At 52.8% G+C, this 23,373-nt stretch overlaps 1 protein-coding gene across 1 annotated transcript in view; it reads right to left on the reverse strand.

The window, feature by feature from the left end:
- Nucleotides 1–3,371: 3,371 nt before the first annotated feature.
- PLOD1 (procollagen-lysine,2-oxoglutarate 5-dioxygenase 1) overlaps nucleotides 3,372–23,373 on the reverse strand; it is a 31,174-nt gene continuing 11,172 nt past the window's right edge. Inside the window, exons 5-19 of the mRNA XM_061160383.1 lie at nucleotides 22,714–22,826; nucleotides 20,920–20,983; nucleotides 19,874–19,971; nucleotides 18,491–18,592; nucleotides 17,823–17,954; nucleotides 15,780–15,901; nucleotides 13,813–13,917; nucleotides 12,444–12,569; nucleotides 12,003–12,144; nucleotides 10,975–11,088; nucleotides 9,193–9,258; nucleotides 8,454–8,558; nucleotides 6,854–7,000; nucleotides 5,871–5,996; nucleotides 3,372–4,258 (exon numbers count right to left, since the gene is read on the reverse strand). Coding sequence (XP_061016366.1) covers nucleotides 4,103–4,258; nucleotides 5,871–5,996; nucleotides 6,854–7,000; nucleotides 8,454–8,558; nucleotides 9,193–9,258; nucleotides 10,975–11,088; nucleotides 12,003–12,144; nucleotides 12,444–12,569; nucleotides 13,813–13,917; nucleotides 15,780–15,901; nucleotides 17,823–17,954; nucleotides 18,491–18,592; nucleotides 19,874–19,971; nucleotides 20,920–20,983; nucleotides 22,714–22,826 — 1,718 coding nt within the window. The 3' untranslated portion in view covers nucleotides 3,372–4,102. The remainder of the gene's footprint in view (nucleotides 4,259–5,870; nucleotides 5,997–6,853; nucleotides 7,001–8,453; nucleotides 8,559–9,192; nucleotides 9,259–10,974; nucleotides 11,089–12,002; nucleotides 12,145–12,443; nucleotides 12,570–13,812; nucleotides 13,918–15,779; nucleotides 15,902–17,822; nucleotides 17,955–18,490; nucleotides 18,593–19,873; nucleotides 19,972–20,919; nucleotides 20,984–22,713; nucleotides 22,827–23,373) is intronic.

Raw genomic sequence — 23,373 nt, forward strand, 5'->3', positions numbered from 1 at the left:
ACTGTGGTGCTGGAGAAGACTCTTGAGAGTCCCTTGGACAGCAAGGAGATCCAACCAGTCAATCCTAAAGGCAGTCCACCCTGAATATTCATTGGAAGGACTGATGCTGAAGCTCCAATACTTTGGCCACCTGATGCGAACAGCCAACTCATTGGAAAAGACCCTGATGCTGGGAAAGATTGAGGGCAGGAGGAGAAGGGAGTGACAGAGGATGAAATGGTTGGATGGCATCATCAACTCAATGGATATGAATTTGAGCAAACTCCAGGAGATAGTGAAGGACAGGAAAGCCTGGCGTGCTGCAGTCCATGGGGTTGCAAACAGTCAGACATGACTTAGCAATTGAATAACAACTGGACCAGCTTATCAGCTCCCAGTGAGGTCAGAAGGAGCTGTTCTGCCCTTTCTGTCATAACTGAACTAGTAGCCTCCCCTCCTGAGAGTCATCTTTGGACTTTGGACTATGACGCCACACCCAGACCCTGCCTCCAAACCTGTACTCCTGCCTCTTAGAGCAGCTATCTGATTGCTTCCTCCTCCAAACTCCCTGGCTAAGGGAACTGTCCATTCTCCAAGGGCATGAAATAAATTCCATTTCCCTTCTTTGAGGAGGCCTGAAGATTCTCCCTCCTAAGCATCTGTCCTGTCCATTCCTTCCTGTGAGCTCTGGCCGAGGTGCTGGTCACTTGCTTGAGCCACTGCAGAAGCCTTGGAATCCTTCCCCAGCCTTCTAGCATGAGCCTCCAACCAGCAACCCCCGCCCCCCCCCCCCTTTCTCTCTGAAGCATTGCATCAAGCTCTGAGGCCTCCATTGACCAGACTCCCCCAACTTTGCTGATGGTGTGATTGTGGGGGCGCACGGCAGGGGTGGGGTACAATTGCAGGACGTCTCTTCAACATTATCTATTTCTATTTTGACGGACATTTCCACAGTGGACATGAATTGCATTTGGCATCGGAAAAAGGTTAACACTTAAAAGCAACCCTATGACACACACTTGTATGGCACAGACCAGTTCAGAAAGGGCACTCAAGAAACTGAATAGACATGTCACTTCTGGGGAGAACTAGAAAGCTGGGGGGCAGAGGTGGGACAGAGATTAAGACTTGCACTGTTTGAATTCACAGTGCATGAACTGCATGCATGCTCAGCGCTTCAGTCATGTCTGACTCTTTGCAACCCTATAAACTGTAGCCAGCCAGACTCCTCCGTCCATGGGATTCTCCAGGCAAGAACACGAGTGGGCTGCCATTCCCTTCTCCAGAGTGATCTTCCTGACCCAGGGATTGTACTCTGGTCTCTTAGGTCTCCTGCATTGACAGGTGGGTTCTTTACCACTAGCACCACCTGGGAAGCCCCTTCGCCATGGGTTATTTTAAAAACAAAAATTTATTTTTAGAGAGAAGGGATAAATTAAGGATTTGGGATTAACAGATAACACAACTGTTGTTGTATACAAGGACTGACTGTAAAGCACAGGGAACTATATTCAATATCTTATAATAATCTGTTGTTGTTCAGTCACTAAGTCATGTCTGACTCTTTTGTGATCCTACGCTCCTTTGTCCATGGGATTTCCCAGGCAGGAATACTGGAGTGGGTTGCCATTTCCTTCTCCAGAGGATCTTCCCAACCCAGAGGTCAAACGTACGTCTCCTGCTTGGTAGGCAGATTCTTTACCACTGAGCCACCAGGAAAGCCCAATAGCCTATAGTGGAAAAGTATATATAATGGAATCACTTTGCTGTATACCTGAAACATGTCAATGAATTATACTTCAACTTTTTTAATTAAAAAAAAAAAAACAACCATCTCCTCAGGACACATATGAAAAACCCCTGAATGACTCCAACTAAATAAAGTCCAACTCTCCTTAGCCACTGAAAATGGGTTTTGCAATCTGATCCCCTCCACATCAACCATACCAGCCAACCTGCTTCTCAGTCCCGCCTATGCCTTGACAGCTCCATCTCCTGATCTGGACAATGTCTCTACCTGTTGGAAACCTCCTCCCCCTCCAAGGCCCAGCTTAAATGGCATCTGCTAGCAGGCTTCTCAGCTTCCCCATGGCTCAGTCAGTAAGGAATCTGCCTGCAATGCAGGAAATCCAGGTTCGATCCCTGGGTTGGGAAGATACCCTGGAGAAGAAAATGGCAACCCACTCCTGTATTCTTGCCTGGAGAATCCCGTGGACAGAGGAGCCTGGCAGACTACAGTCCATGGGGTCTCAAGAGTCAGACACAATGATTAAAGCACCACCAGCAGGCTTCTCAGTCTCAGCACCACTGGTATTGGGGGCAAGCCTTTGTTGGCAGCCAGGATGTCTTGTAGGATGTCTAGGACCATTCCTGGCCCTGACTCACTACTGCCAGCAGCATTCCAACCCCCTTCCCAGGTTGTGACCACCTCAAATCCCTTTAGACATTGCCAAATGGCCCTTAGGGGCAAAAATCACCTAGAAAAACTAAGCTCCCCACAGTTCTTACAGCCATTGTGACATTTATCACCCTGGGTTCACAGTGAACTGCATTTGGTTTTTTTCTGTCCCCATCCATGACTACAGGGTACCTGGGAGGTGGGGGTGGGGAGCACGGACCAGATTTCTGCTGAAATCATATTCAAATCCCCATCCTTACCACTTACTTCTGTGACTTTAGGTCAATTACTTGGCCTCTCCAAGCCTACATTTCCTCATCTATAAAAAGGCAATGCTAGCCCCCACCCCAGAAGACTGCATGCTGAGTGTCTGACATGCGTGATGGCCAGCCCACAGCAGGGATGGACAGAGGTTGGCACTTATTAATAATAAATGGGCTCCCCTGGAGGCTCAGGTGGTAAAGAATCTGCCTGCAATGCGGGAGACCCAGATTCAACCCCTGGGTCAGGAAGATCCCCTGGAGAAGGGAATGGCTACCCATTCCAGCATTCTTGCCTGGAGAATCCCATGGACAGAGGCTCGAATCCGTGGGGTCACAGTCAGACATAACCGAGCAACTAATACTTCATAACATTAATAAATGCCTTGACGTGTTATGGATGCTACAAATCTGCCCAGAGTGTGGCAGGACCACCAGAAGCTCTCTGTTCCCTGATGTTCATGTGCGTAGGAAGGGTGGTCAGCAAAGGCTTCGGACCCAAACACCTGGTGTGGATCTTGAGAGATGATACCATGCGCTCAAGGTAGCAGAGCCTGGCTCACATGGAGGGTTTACGGAATATACAAGTGAGACAGAGACCACATGTGACTCGGTGTGAGACACAAGTCACCCAATCTGCTGACACAGCCAGCCTTCCTCGCTATTAAAACCTCTCCCTGCAGACACCCGCCCTGACACGTGTACACCCGCCTACCCCAGCATCTCCCACTCAGTGGTTTGAATGACCTTTAATAGGAACACTGTTTCTGTCTGTCCCTCTCTCTGGAGGCATCCGGGACAGGATGACGCAGTGCAGTGTGAGGATACACCACTCCCCACTCTGCCCCGCCCCCAGCAAAGGTCAAGTAGAGGATGGAGCTGCGACATCCATGCATTTCCTGTTCCCAGGAGGTTTTCCGAGTCACCATCTCCAAGGGACAGCGTTCTGCTCCCATGACAGGAGCCAGGAAGGATGGGGCTGCTGCAGTCCCAAGGTCACGTGGGGACTTGAGTCTGACCCAGGTCTCAGTGTAAACCCTGAAGCAGAAGGCCCCGAGGCTGCAGCTCTGCTGGGGAGAAGCTCTGGGGTGTGACTTCTCACCCCTAGAGTCTCTCTGGGCAGCTGGGTCAGCCCCTGTTGTGCTCAAGCACTGCCCCTCGGAAGAAGCAGAGGAAGTGGGACTGGGTTTTTCAGGAAGATGGGTGAGAAAAGACCAGTTGCTACAAAGCAGTTAAAGTGAACAGTTTTTCCTGGGAAGACATCCAGAGCGCCAGGAAGGTCCCAGCCAAAGAGCTGTGCTCTGCCTCTGGCCTGCGGCCCCGTCTCTCCGAAGGTGGCTCAAAGGCAGTGAGAGGTCAAGAGCCTGGAGGCTGGATCCAGTTCCCTGGGCCCGAGGCACCGGAGGCTGCTGGGCAGTGGTTGTTGACCAAGAGGAAAAGGTCTGTGGTGGCCGGTCCCGGCCAGTTAGGGATCGACGAAGGAGACTGCGATGTAGCGGGTGCCTTTGGTGGTGGGAAGCCCCTCGTGGTAGTGCGTGAGTCGCCCGGGGTGCATCAGGGTCCAGCCCTTCCGTGGGGCTCGGATGGAGCAGTTGTAGCGCAGGAACCGACAGCCCCCGCCCTGCGAGACAGGAAGTGTCGATTCCCCAACAGGAAGTGCCAGTTCCCCAGCGGGACACCGGCCCTCCCCCCACCCCACCCCCACCCCCACCCCCATTCTCCCGTCTGAGCCATCGCAGCCAAGGGGCCCCTCAGTACAGCCTGCCTGGGGATGCCCTGTGGAGCGACAGCCATGAGCTGCCTAAGGAAGACACTCAGCAAAGAACAAGGAATCAGAAGCACTGGCCTTGGAGGCAGGCAGCACTGGGCAGTGACTCTGTGACCAACGTGAACCTCAGTTTGCCCTTCTGGAAAATGGGCATTAAACTGTACAGGGTTGTGAGAATGAGATGATACCGATAAGAGCTAGCTTAGGGCTGGGTTTCTCAACCTTAGCACTATGGACATTCTGGGTCAGATAATTATTTTTTAATTGTGGCAAATACACATAACATAAACTTTACCATCATAATCATTTTCAAGTATACAATGATAATAAGTACATTTACACTGCTGTTCAGTTATCACCACATGGGCCCCTTTCTTATGGGGGAGCTGTCCTGGGTACCCCTGGCCTCTACCCAAGAGATGCCAATAGTATCCTCATAGTTGTAACAACTGAAAATGTCTTTAGATATCACCAATGTGTGCTGAGAGGGCAACACTGTCCCCTATGAAAACCCCTGATACATTGTAAACTCTCAAAAAAATGATAGGTGTTTTATGGGTATCCTTCACAGTGCCTGCCCAGGGCTGAGTTCCCAGAAGCTTTTATAAATAGTAGCTTGGGACTTCCCCTGTGGTCTAGTGGTTAAGACTTTGCTGTCCAACGCAGAGGGTGTGAGTTAGATTCCTGGTCAGGGAACTAAGATCCCACATACCTCATGGCCAAAAAAACAAAAACATAATGCAGAAACAATATTCTAACAAATTCCACAAAGACTTTCAAAAGAAAATAGCAGCTTAAGGAGTAAATGGTGAATAAACGGCGGTCTCCCTAGCTGATCACACCTAGGAACCTTCTTTGGGGCCCTGAGGCCCCCAACTGCTCCCTCCGAACTCTCATGTCTTCCTGTTTTCCCCATCCTCCCCTCTGGTCACAAGCCTGTGCCCCACACCTGTTTTAATCTTGTCCTGCCATTCCCAAAGCTGTCCTCGTATTTCAAGAGTGATGAAAACCCTGAACTTTTTATTACTAATAGCTATTATTTTCCTTGATTACTTATTATGGATTCACATAAGCAATTACCTGGATGAGCTCATTTAATTCTCACAATTCTACGGGGGCGGGGGGGGGGGGGGGGGCGGTCCTCTAGGTTTTCCCATCTAAAATATGAGGGAAATGCTAAGAAATGTGCCTGGTTACATGTTACACAGAGCTGGTGAGAGGGAGACAGGACCCAAGCCCAGCCAGTCTGGCTCCCAGACATCCCAAACCCTTGCTCTGTTGTGTCTAAAGCCTTCTCCCCCCAACCAAATTGTGCTCTGAGCCCACCTCTTCCAAGAAGCCTTCTCCATGCACCAGGCACCCTCTCTCTGGGGTTCTCTGGCACAGGCATACCCTGACTGGCCACCCTATGAGCTGCTTACTCCCCAGTCAGCCCTGCCCCCGGCCCAAAGTGCCCCCTGCTCACCTCATAATCCACTCCAACCCGGTTCAGGGCAATGTTGATGGTGAAGGTGGAGGCGTCGTGGTGTGGCACCAGCGAGGGCTGCTCATCGGGCTTGTAGCGGACGACAAAGGCCAGGTCGAATTGGGCCTGCACCAAGGAAGCGGGACAAGAGAACTGGAGTTAGAGAGAGGCCCCCAAATGCTGGGAAAGGCAGGAGTGCACAGAAGGGACCCCTCATCCAATCGCTGCAAAGTCGACCAAGACGGCAGATCTGCTTATGCTGTGTTCTCCAGCGTCTGGCATAGACAAGGTTCTCAATTAAAACGTGGGGTGGAAGGGAAAGAAGAGAAGGAAAAGTGAAGAAAGGGAGGACGTGGAGGGAGGGAGGGAAGAGTGGGAGAAGATGATGGTGGAGAGCAGGGGCGGGGAGGAAGAGAAGAGAGGAAATGAACATAACCCTCAGGACTCTTTCTGGCTGGTGATTCCTTGGGGGCAAGGCCCTGGCACACTCAGAGCAGGTGTTTGGAGAAAACCAGGGTAAACAAGGAGGAGGTGACTGAGTGAAGGAGGGCAAAAGCCAAAAGAGGCAGCCAGACACACGAGGGAGGGAGCTAAAGGAATGGGCATGCCGGCCAGCTAACGGGGCTTGTTCGGTGGACTAGCATAGGAGCCTCTGGTGCAGGATTTAAGTACACAGAGAAGGATGCAAAGGAGTCAAGGCTGGAGGCAGAGTGGCCTCCCCTTACGAGCTAGATGACTCCAGAGGCCCCGCCCCCTGGAACCCACCCCCGAGGCCCCGCCCACATGACCCGGCTCCTGGGACCCCGCCTCCCGAGGCCCCACCTTCCGGGGGCCTAGCCTCACCCTAGATGGGAGGAGACGCCACTCCTGGAGACCAAATATTCAGTAAACTATCCCCCAAGCCTGGAACGCCTTCCTCCCTGGCAAGCCCCAACCACACCCACCCCACACCCTCATCCCGGCTGCACCCCAGGCGCGCCCACCCTGGTGTAGTAGCCCGGGTAGAGTTTCTCCGTCATGGGGGCGATGTACTCCACCAGGAACTTGTGCCACTCCCGCTCAAAGTTGATCTGGTTCATGTGGATGTCAATGGTTGGCACGTTTTCGTAGCCACCCTGGATGCGGTTGTCCTGGACGTGACCAAGGAGAATGTGGTAAGCAGAATTCTAAGATCCAGCCACCCCCCCACACACACACACCATGAAATCCCAGCTCCCTGGTGTAGTGAGTGTTCAGTCGTTTCAGTCGTGTCTGACTCTGCGACCCCACGGACTGTAGCCTGCCAGGCTTCTCTGTCCATGGGTGATTTTCCAGGCAAGAATACTGAAGTGGGTTGCCATGCCCTCCTCCAAGGGATCTTCCCGACCCAGGGATAGAACTCTTGACATCTCCTGCGTCTTCAGCATGGCAGGTAGATTCTTTACCCTGAGCCACCCAGGAAGCCCCACCCCTGGTGTACCTGCTCTGTCTAAATCCCCTCCCTTTGACCTGTGAACCTGATGGGATAAGGTTAGATTATGGGACAAAAGTGAAGGGGTTCAGCAGATGTAATTAATGTAACTAGCCTACTGCCTTTGGGTTCATCCAAAGAGAGATCATCTCAGGTGGGCCTTCAGGGAAGGTCTGGAAGACAGAGATTTTGTGTCCTGCTGGTCGGGATAAAGCAAGCTGCCTGAAATGATACAGCTGCAAGGAAGTGAGTTCTGTCACATGAGCTTGGAAAAGGACCCCAAGCTTCAGATGGGATCCCAGTGCCTGCTGACACCAGGACTGCAGCCTTGGGAGACGCTGAGCCGGACTCCCAACCCACAGAGACTGGGAGATAATAAATGGGTATTGTTTTAAGCTGATAAGCTTTGTGGTGATTTGTTACACAGCACAGAAAACCAACACAGAGGCCACAGGTCACTTGGGGTACTAGAGCCCCATTGCTGACTGGGACTCTGAAGCACAAGGGTTCACCAGACCCCACATGTGGGCTATTTGAGTTACTGGGTTCTGCAAATGAGCTCTGCCACCAAGTGTGTCAACTGGGCAGTAACCAGAACCATGCTTAGTCCAGCTGCCAGCCCAGATGTTAGCTGGTCCCAGCAGCACATAGGCCCAGGGGTTCATGTTCCTTTAAAAATGGTTCCTGAACTTTCTAAGAGGCTTGCAGGTATGAATTCCTCCTTCAGGGAATGCACAGCCTGTCACATGCACCATGCCCCTTGCTTCTGCTGTCTGGTGATCTTGACATGGCTGTCGCTTCCAAATCCTTCCAAATCTCATTCCTCCCCCATCTCCATGCCCAACCTGGGGAAGGAAGTGAAATCATTCTAATGACAAACCAGGAACTGGAAACCTAGCAATTCAAGACGAAGGCAGCTCTAAGTCACCCAGCAGCAATGGCAACTTGAAGACCAACACTCCATCCCATTTCTCACTCCCTCTACTCCTAAGTGTCTGTAGGCACCCCTGCCAATGCCCCCATCTCCAGGAGTCCCAGAGAGGTTGGCTAGCTTGTCAAGAAAAGAGCCCCGAGGGCAGGCATGGGAAAGGGGCAGCATCCCGCCATTGCAGTCCAGGCATCTGGACCCCCACCTTGTTATCTCCCAGAGACCACTGGCCGTAGTGCTCCATCTCCTCCACCAGCTCATCACAGGCCGTCTCTGTGAAGATGGGGAACCAGTAGACGTCCGGGCAAGGCTGAGGAGGGTGGAGATTTGGTCACAGGGTCCAGAGAAGCATCACTTCGTCCTCCCACTGCCCCCATGGCCCTCTGCAGACCCCGCTGCAGGCAAGGCCCCTCATGTGGCCTATGTCCAGTCCCACATCCCAGTCTGTGAGCCCTCCGTGTCCCCACAAGTGTCTCCAGGGAGCAGGAGCTCAGCAGGCTGCTGAAGGGAGGAGGAACCAGAGCTCAGAGCTGGCCCTTCTCAGCCAAGGTCACAGAGCTGCCGAAGCCAGGAAAGGAATATGCAAATCCAGGGAGCAGAGGCCCATAGGCTGCAGGAGAAGCAGAGAAGGAAGCATCTGTTTCTCACTCTAGGCCCACAGTCCACAGCTGAGACCACAGCTGGGGACATTTTCCTCTTTGCTGCTCTGGCCAGGGAAGAAGCCTCAGGCCCCTCCGCCCCTGAAGACTCCAGCTGCAAAGTGCCAGCAAGATGCAGAGGCACCCCACTGCACGTTCCCGTGCCCCAAGCAGCACCAGAGCACAGGAAGGTGGCTCCTGCTCCTCCCCCAGGTCAGCTGGCCTTGTTGCTCTGCCGTCTGTCCCCCGCAGCCACTGCAGGTGTAAGCCCAGCAGCTTTGTTCACAGGGGGCACTGGGGCCTTACCATTTCCACCATCTTCCCCGCCAAGGCCTTGGTGTAGTTCTCGTGGATGTACTTCTCCTTCCAGTCCTATGGGGAGAAGGGGAGCTGGGGTCCTCGAGCCAAGCCTGGGCCAGCTGGGACTCACACACACGGGCTGCTGCAAGAGGGAGTTCTGCCCCCCAGGCCTGGTGGGGTGTGGGGGCGGTGGGGGTGGGAGTAGGGGAGCTTATATGCGCCTATGCCAAAAGAGGAGAGTGAAAAAGTTGGCTTAAAGCTCAACATTCAGAAAACTAAGATCATGGCATCTGGTCTCATCACTTCATGGGAAATAGATGGGGAAACAGTGGAAACAGTGGCTGACTTTATTTTTGGGGGCTCCAAAATCACTGCAGATGGTGATTGCAGCCATGAAATTAAAAGACGCTACTCCTTGGAAGGAAAGTTGTGACCAACCTAGATAGCATATTAAAAAGCAGAGACATTACTTTGCCAACAAAGGTCCATCTAGTCAAGGCTATGGTTTTCCAGTGGTCATGTATGGATATGAGAGCTGGACTGTGAAGAAAGCTGAGCACCGAAAAATTGATGCTTTTGAACTGTGGTGTTGGAGAAGACTCTTGAGAGTCCCCTGGACTGCAAGGAGATCCAACCAGTCCATCCTAAAGGAGATCAGTCCTGGGTGTCCATTGGAAGGACTGATGCTGAAGCTGAAACTCCAATACTTTGGCCACCTCATGCGAAGAGTTGACTCATTGGAAAAGACCCTGATGCTGGGAGGGATTGGGGGCAGGAGGAGAAGGGGACAACAGAGGATGAGATGGCTGGATGGCGTCACCGACTCGATGGACATGAGTTTGAATAAACTCCGGGAGTTGGTGATGGACAGGGAGGCCTGGCATGCTGTGATTCATGGGGTCGCAAAGAGTCGGACACGACTGAGCGACTGAACTGAACTGCCCACTGGGTCATGTGAGCTGTTTGGGCGCACAAGTGTGTCCACGGGAGTCCATATTTGCATGTGTGTGTACATGTGTGTGCTGTGTGTATAGGTCCACCTGCAGGTATGTGCCTGTGCCCACATCAGCCACAGGCTTGCAACATCTAGTGATGCTGTCAGAACTTCCTCCTCCTCTAATCAGCACAGCACCCTCAGAGGTGAGGCAGGCTGGGATAGCACACCCATTTTAGAGCTGAGATAACTGAGGCCCTACAGATTCTGGACAAAAGATAACGGAAAGACTAAACAACCTCCACTGCCACTTCTCAAGAGCCGAGAGCAAAATCAGGGTACTGGGAGCAAAAGCAGGGTACTGAGCATGCCCCCTGCACTCAGCACCAGAGGGCAAAACACCTAAGCTACCACTCCGGCCGGACCCCTGGACACAACCCAACTCTCGCCCTATATAAGGAACAAGCTGACCCCTCCTCAGGGAAAGTGAGCAAGGGAACCTGTTGTTAGTTCTCATTCCCTACTGCTGCAGAGGGGGCCCCAGTAAAGCCTTGCCTGGAGAAAAAAAAGATAACCGAGGGCCCAAAGGTGGATAGGCTTAACTGAGTCACCGCTGATGGACCACAAACCTCAGCCTCTAACTCCTGGTCCCTTCTCCACCAGATGGCGCTGCCTCTAGAGACACTCTCCTCTCCACACTGGAATCCTGCCTGAAAAGCCCTCTGGGGTGGAGGGAGCCAGGGGGACCCACGGGGTCACAGCCAAGGTCAGGTTCTGGGAGGGAGGTGCCTCAGGTCACAGGATCACTGAGGTCTCTTTTGTTCCCATGCCTGCCCACCCACCCAGGGCCTCACCTCGGGGTTGCTGAACACCTCCCAGAGGTCGTTGTGGAGGTGGGTGGTCTGGTAGCTGTCCAGGGAGAGCAGGTGGCCGAAGGAGTGCCGGTTGGTCAGGAACATGAACACATCCTGGGGAGAAGAGGCCGGATGGAAGAGAGCCTCCTTTCTGCACACCCCACCCCTGGGGTGGGCAAAACTGAAGCCTCCTCTACCCACCATATTTAAATTCACAACCCAGTGTGGGTCACTCCATTTTCCAAGTGCCCAAGGCCTGAGCCAATCAAGGAAGACTTCCTGGAGGACTGAACAGGAGTGAAAGAATGAACAGGCAAAAGAAAAGGACGGAGTTCTGATCCTGGAGTGAGTTGTGGGCACAAGGAAAACATCATCCCACTGTCACATTTAAAAAAAAAAATAACCACAAAATAGTATTGGGTGGGGCACAGGGAAAAGGTACGGGCATCTCTTGGGCACATTACTTGGAGTAAATGTGAAAAGTTCAGTTTTCTTTAGGCTCTGTCGAAATGTACATAAAAGAGATCGTGTGGGGCTTCCCTGGTGGCTCAGTGGTAAAGAATCCACCTGCCAATGCAGGAGACGTGGGTTCAATCCCTGGTCCGGGAAAATCCCACAGGCCATGGAGCAATGAAGCCTGTGCACCACACTATTGAGCCTGTGCTCCAGAGCCCGAGAGCCACAAGCAGAGAAGCCACTGCAATGAGAAGACCAGGCACTGCTACTAGAGAGTGGCCCCTATTCATTGCATCTAGAGGAAAGCCCGCACAGCAGTGAAAACCCAGCACAGTCATAAATAAATAAACAAAAGCTTTTAAAAAGAGAAAGACAGTGTGATAACTGGGTCTACTAAAATGACCCTACAGACCCCGGGGGGCAGCCCTCATGCCTGCTGCCCCAAGGCACCCACCAGGGCCTGGCAGTCTGTAAGCAGTCCTGCTGGGATCTCAGAAGCCACAGGGCCCATGGGAACAAGGTAACTCATCTTCCCCATCAAGGGCCTCTTCTGACTGCCCAACCCAGCTAACCTGCTGCCGGATGTTGGCACAGAAGGCCATGTCAGGGTCCAGCTTGCTGTGGTGGAACAGGTCTGTCTCCTGCAGCTCAGCCCGCAGGGTGCTTCCCTTGATCAGGTAGATGTTTGAGATGTAGGGTACATTCCAGACACCCCTAAGGGAGAGAGGGGAAGATGGAGGGGGTCACAGGCAATGGTGTGAAGTCACAGGCTGGGGGTCAGGGGTCAGACGAGGGGGAAGTCACAGGCTGGGAGGGCAGGATGGTGCCAATTTGATTCCCCTACTCTGGGCACACGGCCCCAGGATAATTGTCAGGAAGCCCTTCTGTGTGTCTGACTGCAGTCTTCCTTGTTTCAGTTCAGCAGGAATTTGAGCACAGGGACAGGAATACTGGGGGAGGTGGGGCCAGGAGGAAGACAGAGGAGGGTGTCCCCCCATGCTGCAGGTACTCACACACGCCGTCCCTGCACGATGTCCACGTAGTCCTCGGAGCGGGCGTAGTAGCCGTCTGCACTCAGTGCCCCCCAGAAGTTCGACCACAGCCTCCCATGGCGGGTCATCAATGGGGTGATAACATTCCTGGGGAAGGGAGCATCTCAGAGGGAGTCCCTCTGCCCGAGGGGAGGTTGGGGCAGGTCCAGGTGTGGGGAAGGGGAGGGAGAGCGCCTTCAACCTTCAAGGATCTCCCTGGAGTCGGGCCTGGGATGGGGTGTGGCCCATTTGGTGCCAGCTCCCCCCGCCCTTCACAGAGCAGCCAGGAAAGGCACAGAGGAGGAGTGGGAATAGGGGGTGGGATAGCTTGGAACTTGGAGCCAGGAGGTGGAGAACATCCTAGACTAAGACAAGGTAGCCAGGACTTCCCTGGCAATACAGTGGATAAGAAATCCACCTGCCAGCAGCTTCTATGGTGATTAAAAACACCAGGTCCTTCCATACATACTGATGAACACAGTGCAAATGAGTTCTTTTTAAGGGCAAGTATTTTAGGTTAGCACATATACCTTTCTCATTTCCCTTCCCCACCACCACCAAAAAGAAAAGTCCTTACAAGTAAACTGCAGTAGGCTTCTAAGCGTAATGCTGCAGTGTGCTGCTAACATCTTCATGCTGAATTTCACAGCATTCTTTGATCGTCTTATTGTTGATGAGTATACATCATGAGTATATGTAGTGTTTAACACTGTAGAATTTTATTACAGCAGATGCTAACTAGATTTTAAGTGTGCTGAGGGAATAACTGATGAGCCTAAGTAATCATGCATTGAATTAAATGTTTTGTATTTAAAAAAAAAAAAAAAGAAATCCACCTGCCAATGAAGGAGACACAGGTTTGATCCCTGGTCCAGGAAGATCCCATATTCTGCAGAGCAACTAAGCCCAAGCACCACAACTACTGAGCCTGTGCTCTAGAGCTCATGAGTCACAACTACTGAGGCTGCGGGGTACAACTACCGAAGCCCATGCACCCAGAGCCTGTGCTCCGCAACAAGAGAAGCTCCTGCAATGAGAAGCCTGTGCACTGCAGACAGAGTAGCCCTCACTTGCCGCAACTAGAGAAAGCCCACGTGCACCAGTGAAGACCCAGAACGGTGAAAAATAAATAAATAAATTTGTGTGTGTGTGTGTGTGTGTGTGTATAAAAAACAAGATAGCCAGGCTGGGAAAAGCCCAGGGTCACAGGTGAGGCCAATGTGGAGGAGGAGACAGGCAGGGGAGGGGGCCACACCCCCTACCCCAAGCCCAGACTCGGGTCCAGGGCCATCGTGAGCCTCAGCTCTGAAGGCCTGCCTGCCAGCCGGCCGTGGCCAACCCACAGCCTCACTTGTTCTGCTCGATCAGCAGCCGCAGGGTTTTGGGCTCAGTCAGGGCCACGTCGGCATCCACGCTGAAGTAGTAGGTGCAGCCACGGTCCTGCCGGCACAGGTCCCTGTGGGGAGGGAACACAGGGTCATTGGGGTCAGGGTGCTGGTGCCAGCCTCCCCACCCAGGATCCCTGCACCTGCAGTCCCCACCACTGCCCACATCCGTCATCACCAGGTACCAGCCAAGGGTCTTTATGGGGCTCAGGTCAGCCCTGCTGCAGGCTGGCACCAGCCGCCTCGAGGTCCCTCCCGACTCTGAGACCCAACCCCTGGACTACAAAGCTGTCAAGACAAAGCCCAGAGCCTGGCATCTGGCACCCAGTGCCCTGAAAACCTGGGCACTGGGGAAAGCAGGCCCACAGACAGGTCTCTACACTGCTCTGTGCTATGGGTAAACTGGCTCTGCCTTTCCAGAGGACAGTTTGGCAACTATACCAAAAGCTTAAAAAAATCTCACACTAAGTAAAATCAGTCAGAGAAAGACAAATATCATATGATATCACTTGTATGTGGAATCTAAAAAAAACAATACAAACCAGCATATTTACAAGACAAAAATAGACATAGAAAATAAACATACAGTTACTAAAGTGGAAAAGGGGGAAAGGGAGAGATAAATTAGCAGTATGGGATTAACAGATATACACCAATATACAAAAAATAAACAAGGATTTACTGTCCAGCACAGTAAATATCACCATAGCACCGAGCAGGGTAGGAACCTGCCTGTGGGCCTGCTCTCCCCACTGCCACGGTTTTCAGGGCACTGGGTGCCAGATGCCAGCAAGATAATGATATTCAATACCTTGTAATAACCTTTAATGGAAAAGAATCCTGAAACTAGCACAATATTGTAAATCAATAATAGTTAAAATTTTCTTAAAAATCTATGTTCTTTTTGTTTACTGGTGCCAGGCTCAGCAAACTGTGGAGCACAGTGCAAATCTAGCCCACTGCCTGGAGTTTTGACCGTTTTCTCTTTTTTTGACTGTGCTATGTGCCATGCAGGATCTTAGCTCCCTGACCAGGGATCAAACTCGTGCCCCTCTGCAGTGGAAGCATGGAGTCTTCACCACTGGACCACTAAAAGAATCCCCAAGAACTTTTTAAAAATTTACTTTATTGACGTATAGTTGATTTACAATGCTAATTTCTGCTATACAGCCAAGTGATTCAGTTGTATATATATATACATATACACATTTTTTTCATATTCTTTTCCATCATGCTTCATCACAGGATATTGAATATAGTTCCCTGTACTACACAGTAGGACCTTGTTTTTCCATTCTCTACATAACAGTTTGCATCTGCTAATCCAAACTCCCAGTCCATCCCTCTCCCACCCCATGGCAATCACAAATCTGTAAGAACAGTTTCACATTTCTAAATGGCTGGGGAAAACAAAAATCAAAAGAAGTCATGTGAAAATCATATGAACTTCAAATTTCAGTGTTGATAAAGAAAATGTTATTGGAGCACAGCCACGCTCACTCATGCTCTAATAGCCGGGCTGAGAGGTCACAGCAGAGCCCTCAAAGCCAATTTACATAGATTTACTAGCTGGTCCTTTATAAGGTGTTTGCCAATCTCGTATCTGCACTTTCTATCTTATACTCAACACAAATTAAACTTGTTTATTTCCATGATAAAGGAAAAAAATCAGAGACTGTTTCTCTCAGCATTTATCTCCTCTGGCCCTCCAGTCCTTCCTCGGTCTCTCCTTTGCTTCCCAAACCCAAATGACAGTGCTCAGCCCTCCCCAGGAGCACTGAGGTTGGCTCAACGATCTCCCCATTTGACAGATAAGAACACCGAGGTCAAGGGAGGGGCAGGACTTGCTGGAGACCACATAGCCTTCTGAACCCCTGTCTCCCTGCCTGGGGCTCCTGATATCACGGCCCCTCCGCCACGACCCTCAACTCACGCGCCCATGTTCCTGGCGTCGGCGTTGGCCACCCGCACCTCGGGGCCCACCAGTTTCACAGACTGGTACTCGTCGCCGTGCTCTGCCAGGAACTGCTCCACCTGAGCCTTGTGGTGCTGCTCCTGGGGGCAAAGGGATGGAGGCTGCGGATGAGGCTCCACCCCCTGGGCCCACAACGCCTTCTGCTTCCCCAGGCTGCTCCCTATCATTGCTGGCACATCCCCAGCCACTTGCTGCAACCTGCTCCCTGGAACCCTGCCATCACCAGACCTTCTGCCTGGAGTGCCCTTCTTGGCCAGCCTCTGACCGTGCATGCATGCTAAGTCACTTCCGACTCTTTGTGACCCCTGGACTGTAGCCCGCCAAGCTCCTCTACCCATGGGATTCTCCAAGTAAGAATACTGGAGTGGGCTGCCATTTCCTCCTCCAGGGGATACTCTTGAACCAAAGATCGAACCCACATTTCTTATCTCCTGCCTTGGCAGGTGGGTTCTTTACCACTAGTGCCACCTGGGAAGCCAGCCTCTGACCATCCTCCCCTGACTAGACCAGGTCTACAGGCCTCTTAAAAGCCTCTGTCACCAGGACAGCGACCCTCACCTCACAGGCCTGACATCCAGTCACTGATGACCAGTTCTGCTGGTCCAAGGTATGGCCCAGGGTTCTGCTTTGCTATAAAACGCTCCAGGTGATGCTCAAATGGCACTTGGAAAAAGTTTCTACCTGGAGCCCCTTGCATGGGGAAAAAGGAAGAGCAGGGTGTTTAAAAACAAACCCAGGGTTCAGAGAGAAGCCTGGATCTGCTCCAGTGAGCTGCAGGACCTTGGACAAGTCACTTCACCTGTCTCAGCTTCAGTCTCCTCCCTTGTAAAATGGAAGGGCAATCATGTCTCCCCACAGGGTCACTTCAAGGAGCTGACAAGTCAGACAAGAGCACACAGAAGGTCCTTGAAGACCATCTGGGACAGCTCTCTCTTTTTCTACACAAAGTCACAATTCACGTGTGTGAGGTTTGATGACTCCAGGGAAGCTGGGAGCTTCCCAAGGGCAGGGTCTACATCCTCCTTCTGTTTCCAGGCAGCACAGTTGAATGTCTGTGAGACAGACAAGCCAAGCTGAGTGGGGCCCACAGGTCCCTGGAGTTGGGGTGCAGACAGTCAGGGCCGAGAGGTCTCAGAAGAGGGTGAACCTAGATGGGGCAGCTGAGAAGACTCTATGGAAGACAAAGAGCCTTGACAGCAGGCAGGACTTAAGAGCATGTCTGGCTTCTCTCAGCAAAAGCTGAGATGTGGAACTTTATCCTGCCGGGATGGAGAGGCAGGCAAGGCAGGAGCTCAGAATACTTATTCCAGGCCTGGATTCACAAAGCAGCAGGCCTTCGGATCCCCCGACTCCTCAGAACGTATTATACTCAAGGAATAAACATAAATTTAACTATCACCAGATCAAATCAGAAAAGACTGGGACTCCCCTGGTGGTCCAGTGGTTAAGACTCAGCACTTCCACTGCATGAGACACAGGTTCGATCCCTGGTCGGGGAACTAAGATCCCACATGCCCTGCAGCTTGGCCAAAAAAAAGGCTGGGGGGGGGGGGGGCGGGCAGAATGAAAGACTGACTGGAGCAGGAAGGGAAATAATGATAGTGACGTCAGCTAAGAGCACCTACTATGTGCTTCCTATTCATCAGGTGCTTGTCTTCATGCTTCAGAGGTCAACTTGTTTAACACTTGCAGTAATCCCATATGGCCAGCACTAATAGTATCCCTATCGAATAGACCTAACAGATGAGAAAACTGAAGCCTAGAGAGGTTGAATAAGATACCCAAGGTCACACAGCTAATATAAGCAGCGTTATTGGGGTTCAAACCCAGACAGTCTGACTCCAGAGTAAACCCAGTGATTGGGGATACAGCCTACTGCCCACTTCCATCTGGCCCAGATAACCCTGGTTCAGTCACTTCCTCAGAGGTCTCAGGGCACTTTGCAAAGGTGGACCCTTGACCCAAATCACATGGTGACCCCACCGAGTGCCTGCTACTTACATGGTTGTGAATGAAAAGCCTCAACCGTTTTCGGGGGTAGTGGAGGCGCAGGAGCCGCTGGAAGAACAGGGACAGGAATGGAGTGGGCTGCTCGATGAACACGCCAACCAGGACGGTGGGCAGGGCTTCATCCTGCAGGGAGAGAGGGAGGCACAAGGGTCCAGCCATGTCCAGCCACTGAGCGGCTGCTGAGCCCTGAAGATGGCCAGAGGGGCTAGAAGTCAGAGGCTTTGCAGGACTCAGCAGGAAAGGGGCCCTGGGCAGGAGCTCCGAGCTGGATGTGCAGGTGGCAGGGGAGGCTGTCCCTGCAGGGGCCAGGTGCAGTATGAGTCCAGACTCTAGCCAGGATGGGTTGACCGCATGTTGTCAAGAAAAGTTGACTGGCATGGGGTCTGAGATGGACCATGAATGAGGAATAAGGTTCATGGGATGGGGAGAGGGCTAAAAGGGCACCTGAAGGACCAGGCAGAAGAAACCAAAACTTAGGCTTCCTAGGAAGCTAGAGCCATGTGCAATCTGAGAAGGCTTCCAGGAGGAGATGCCTGGGTGAGGACAAGGAGGGAGGTGACCGCTTTACTGCCCACCAAAGATGACAGAGTCTGTTCCAGAACCGCCCCCCCGCCCATCTCCCACCCCAAGGACACAGCCCTGGGACCCAGCAGCCTCACCCCGATGCCCTTGAGGCTGCGCAGGCCCTCGTCACACACGGCGCACCCCGTCTCGAAGGTCCAGAAGCGCGGGATGTAGTTGCCCAAGTAGTTCAGCTGCAGCTGTAGGGAGATGAGGGATCTGAGCGAAACCAGGCCAGTCCCACTCCTGCCCCGGCCACCACCAAGCGGGGGGGCCTGCACCCCAGCCCTCCACTACCCCAAAGGGGGCAGGAATGTGGCTTTGTTGGGGGTGGGTCTTGGAGAGCATGTCCGCCCTTGGAGATGACCAAAGCTGCTCTGAGGGGGGTGGAGGGAGGACACAGACTGGTGCTGCTTCATCTGTGGACTGCCTGTGTGTGCTAAGTCGTTTCAGTCGTATCCGACTCTGCGACCCCATGGACTGTAACCTGCCAGGCTCCTCTGTCCATGGGACTCTCCAGGCAAGAATACTGGAGTGGCTTGCCATGCCCTCCTCCAGGGGATCTTCCCAACCCAGGGACTGAACCTGCCACGTCTCTGAAGTCTTCTGCATTGGCAGACGGGTTCTTTACCACTAGTGGCACCTGGAAAGCCCTGTGGACCTCCTGGGAGTGTGTAAAATGCAGATTCCTGGGCCCCACCCCTGCAGACATTTCAAAACCACAGCTCTTGGGTGGGTGGTGCTAGTGGTAAAGAACCCACCTGCCAATGCAGGAGACACAAGAGACGCGGGTTCAATCCCTGGGTTGGGAAGATCCCCTGGAGGAGGGCATGTCAACCCACTCTGGTATTCTTTCCTGGAAAACCCCATGGACAGAGGAGTCTGGCAGGCTACAGTCTATGGGGCCACAGTGAGTGGGACACAACTGAGCGACTGAGCACACATGCACTTGGGTGGCATCAGGAAATCTGCATTTAAACACACTCCCCTTCCCCTCCCGTCCACGTGATTCTGAAGGAGTGGTTGAGGACCACACTCCTAGAAACCAGTTGTGGTCCAGGGGCCTGTCCCTCAAGGGCCAGAGGAGGCTGGCCTGCACCCCTCCCCCTCCTGCAGCTCTGGGAGAACAGGGAACACTCTGTCCTGTTCAGGGCTGGCGAGGCCTCACACCCTGGTGCAAACATGCAATGTTTGCTGAATGTAGGAACAAGTCTGCCCTGGGGTGGCAGAGTACAGATGACTCAAGGCAGCCCCACCTGGGCCTGGATGGGGACAGTGCCTCCTCTGTGGTCCAGCACCGACCATCCCGGTACGGAGAGGAGGCACCACCCTGAACTCAGATGTGAGGTCAGAGGCAGTGAGCAGGTCCCAGGTAGGTGGCCCCAAACCCAAGGGGAAGCTTTGGGGTCACAGTGAGAGCACAACCCGGATTCTGGACCTCTCCCCCCGGACTCTCCCCTGGGGCTGGGGCCCCTCCCTACCTTGGTGGGCCCGTTGCCATGAATCAGGACCGGGAGGGTGTCATAGGCCAGGTTCCTCGCTCTCACTTGGCCCATTTCAAACTTGAGCACGACCTCATCTGTGGGTCAGAAAACAGAGACCTGTCCAGCATCAGGCCCAGAGGCCAAGTTCTGGGCTCTGACCCAGACAGTCTGCACATAAGACAGCAGGTAGGACTGCTCTGTCTGACAGTTATAAAATGCAGACGGGCCTTTTCCCAGAGGCCTGAGAAGATGCTTGGCAGGGAGGCCTTTTGTGGTGAGTGATCATGTGAGGGGAGCCCATCGGTGCAAGCCCCTGACCCACCCAAGAAGTGGTCTGGACCCAGCTTTTTAACCGAGGCTCATGAACTCCCAGAACCCACAGACCAAAGGGTGTGATGTCTCTGCACCTCACTAGGATGCGACCCAGAGCTCTCCTCAGACTCTCAAAGGGGTCCATTTACCCCATTAAATCACCAATCAATGATCTGGTCCAACTTCTCTTTTCTAAGGATGGGAAAACAGACACCCGAGGGTATGTGTATGTGTCTTGCCTGAGGTCACCCAGCAAAATAGTGGCAAAGCAGCATCATCACCAGCCACTGACTTGGGACCAGGCCAACAGCATTTGTGGTTTCAAGGGACAAGTGGCCTCTCTGTTTCCCATGTCATCCATCAACTCCCTGCCCCCAGCTCGGGAAGTCTTCACCTGGGAGGTGGGAGAGCAGGGGAAGGAGGTGAAGTAGGCTCACCTTGAAGGACCAGGGACGCAGGGCAGGGATGGGGTACCCACTGAGTGCATCACCCAGCTCCTCTCAGTCTGAGCCCTGGTGTCCAGCAGGCTCTCTGGACTGACCTCCTGGCCCTCCTTTCTTCACCCCAAAGAGACACAGCTCTGCCCTCAGAGAACATCCAGGTGGTCTCTGGGGACGTGGGGATGAGATAGGCAAAATCCCAGCACAACAGCTGAGAGGAACCTCCTTGGCTGGAATCCTCATCTCCTTACCACTCCTCTCAGGATCCCCCTCCCTGTCGGGGCTACTCACCCAAGGCTCCATCCAGATTCTGGAAGATTCGGCAACGGTGGTCCAGGGTGATATTGATCTGCTCCTGTAGGAAAGAGGGCATTGGACTGCACCAGGAACAAGCCCTGGTGGTGGACAGGGCTCCACCATCCAGTGTGGGGAGCCAGCCCTCCCCTTCCGCTACTTCCTCTCCCTCCACACACTTTGCCCTGTCACATCAGGGCAGCTGGGAGCCCTGGGAAGGCCAGTCAGTGGCCAAGCCCCTGGGATTTACTGCTCTAGCACCTTTATTCACAGAGAACCAGGGACTCTCTGACCCGGAAGGAATCTAAGGGGACAGCTGGTTCAACAACAGCCATTGTGATAACAGATGCTTGTTTAGCACTTGACTGTGTGCCAATCAGTATTCTAAGTATTACATGCACACTCATTTAATCCACAGAACAGTCTTGTGAGAAAGTATCATCATTGCATTTCACAGATTTAAAAACAAGGCACAGAGAGGTTGGATAACTTGCTCAAGGTCACACAGCTAGTAACTGGCTAAGCTGGCATTGGAAATGGGCAGCCTGGCCCTGAGTGAGGTCCATGTTCACCACATAAAGCTACCTCTTGCAGGTGCAACTATGTCTCAAGGAACCTAGGTCAAGCCAAGTGACACTCTAGGCTCAGCCTTCATCCCACAGAGAGCAGCTCTACCGTTTTAGACCACAGGCTTCTACTAGCAATGTCACTGGAGACAGAGGGGAAGGAGGAGGAAGGACTGAGCCAACAAAGATCAAGTTCATAGTTTCCACTGCACAAGTCCAACTGCTTCACTTCATCATTTCATGGATAATAAAAATCGAGGCCCAGAGAGGGAAATGACTTACCCTTTGTCATGAAACACAGCATAAATAGGGGTTGAGGGGGTGTGCAGGGCAGAATATAGGAATACTGACCCTCACCCCAAGGGTTCCCTAAGTTTTCTGCCTGCCCAGAGGTCACTGGCTGGCTTTGCGGCTACACTTGCTCAGTTCTACCACCTCCACTCCCCTCAAGGATCCCTGCCTTGACACAGGCTCAGAGGCCTGGCCTGTGGGGCCCAGGTCCAGTCAAGATCTCATCAGTCCCTTAGAACTCCCCCAAGTTCCAAGTTGGGTGGGACAGGGGCAGCTCAGGTTGTCAGTTCCTTTCAAGACCATCCTCACCACCTGACACGAGGCTGTAAATTCCTCCTCTCCCCAGTTTGAGGGTTCAGGAGGGCAGAAACCCCAACTGTCTTGTTCATTACCTATACCTGACAGTGTCTCACACACAACTCAGTAAATATCTGCTGGGGCTTCCCTGGTAGCTCAGTGGTTAAGAATCTGCCTACCAACACAGGAGACACAGGTTCGATCCCTGATCCAGGAAGATCCCACATGCTGTGGAGCAAGTAAGCCAGTGCACCACGACGATTGAGCCTGTGCTCTAGAGCCCAGGAGCTGCAACTACTGAAGCCTGAGTGTCCTAGAGCCCAAGCTCTGCAATAAGAGAAGCCACTGCAATGAGAAGCCCGAACACCATAACTAGAGAATAGCCCCCATTCTCTGCAACTAGAGAAAAGCCAGTGCAGCAACAAAGACCCAGGACAGCCAAAAATAAAAAAGTAAATACTATAAATAAATATTTTTAAAATACCTGCTGAATAAATGAGTGAATCAAAGAATAGATAAGTGGGGTGTCAATGCCCAACCCAGGGGGTCAGGTCTGGGGGGCGGGGGCTGCTCCCAGTGCAGCCCAACCTGCGGGATCCAGCATCAAGATCCCATAGCCCTACCCGTTTCTGCTTACCCTCTTCTCTGGGTCCAAGAAGATCTTGGTGTAAAAGAGCTGGTCACTGTCGCTGTCCTGGCCTTCCCACTCTGCCACCAGTTTGCTGAGGTTGGGGGCATAACCGATGAAGCCTGGGGGTGGGGGACATATAGAGACAGACACTCAGCTTCTGACCTCTGAGTCAAGGGCCTCCTCCCAGCATTCCCTCTCACCCACCTTTCACTTCTTTATTCATAAGCCCTGCCTCTTCTCAGAAGCCCTCCTGGATTGAGGGGAGGTGCTGTCTATAGGCTGGAAACAGTCTATCTGTTAATGCCACTTGGTGACAAGTTCCCACTGAGCCCAGAGAGAAAAATTGTCCATTAAGCTGCACCAGCTCAGGTCCTGGGCAGCATACAGGTGGGGAATGACTGAGTTAGACTGAAGCCCAGGGCTGGTGGGGCATAGGTTTGGAGCCCGTTTTCTACAGTTATCCAGGAACCTTGACCCAGAGAAGGGCAGAGGCTGAGCCAAAGTCACACAGTGCAGGAGGCATTAGAGGGAAAAGCCCACACAGCTCTTTAGCTACTATGCAGACTGGTGGGAGGGGATGAGAAAAAGGTGGGCAGCCAGGAAAGGGCCCTGCCCCTGAAGACACCTCTACCCCTGAGCCAGGGCCAGGCCATCTGGGCTGCGCTA

Source organism: Dama dama, chromosome 14 (genome assembly GCF_033118175.1).
Source record: "Dama dama isolate Ldn47 chromosome 14, ASM3311817v1, whole genome shotgun sequence".
NCBI classification, from domain to species: domain Eukaryota; kingdom Metazoa; phylum Chordata; class Mammalia; order Artiodactyla; family Cervidae; genus Dama; species Dama dama.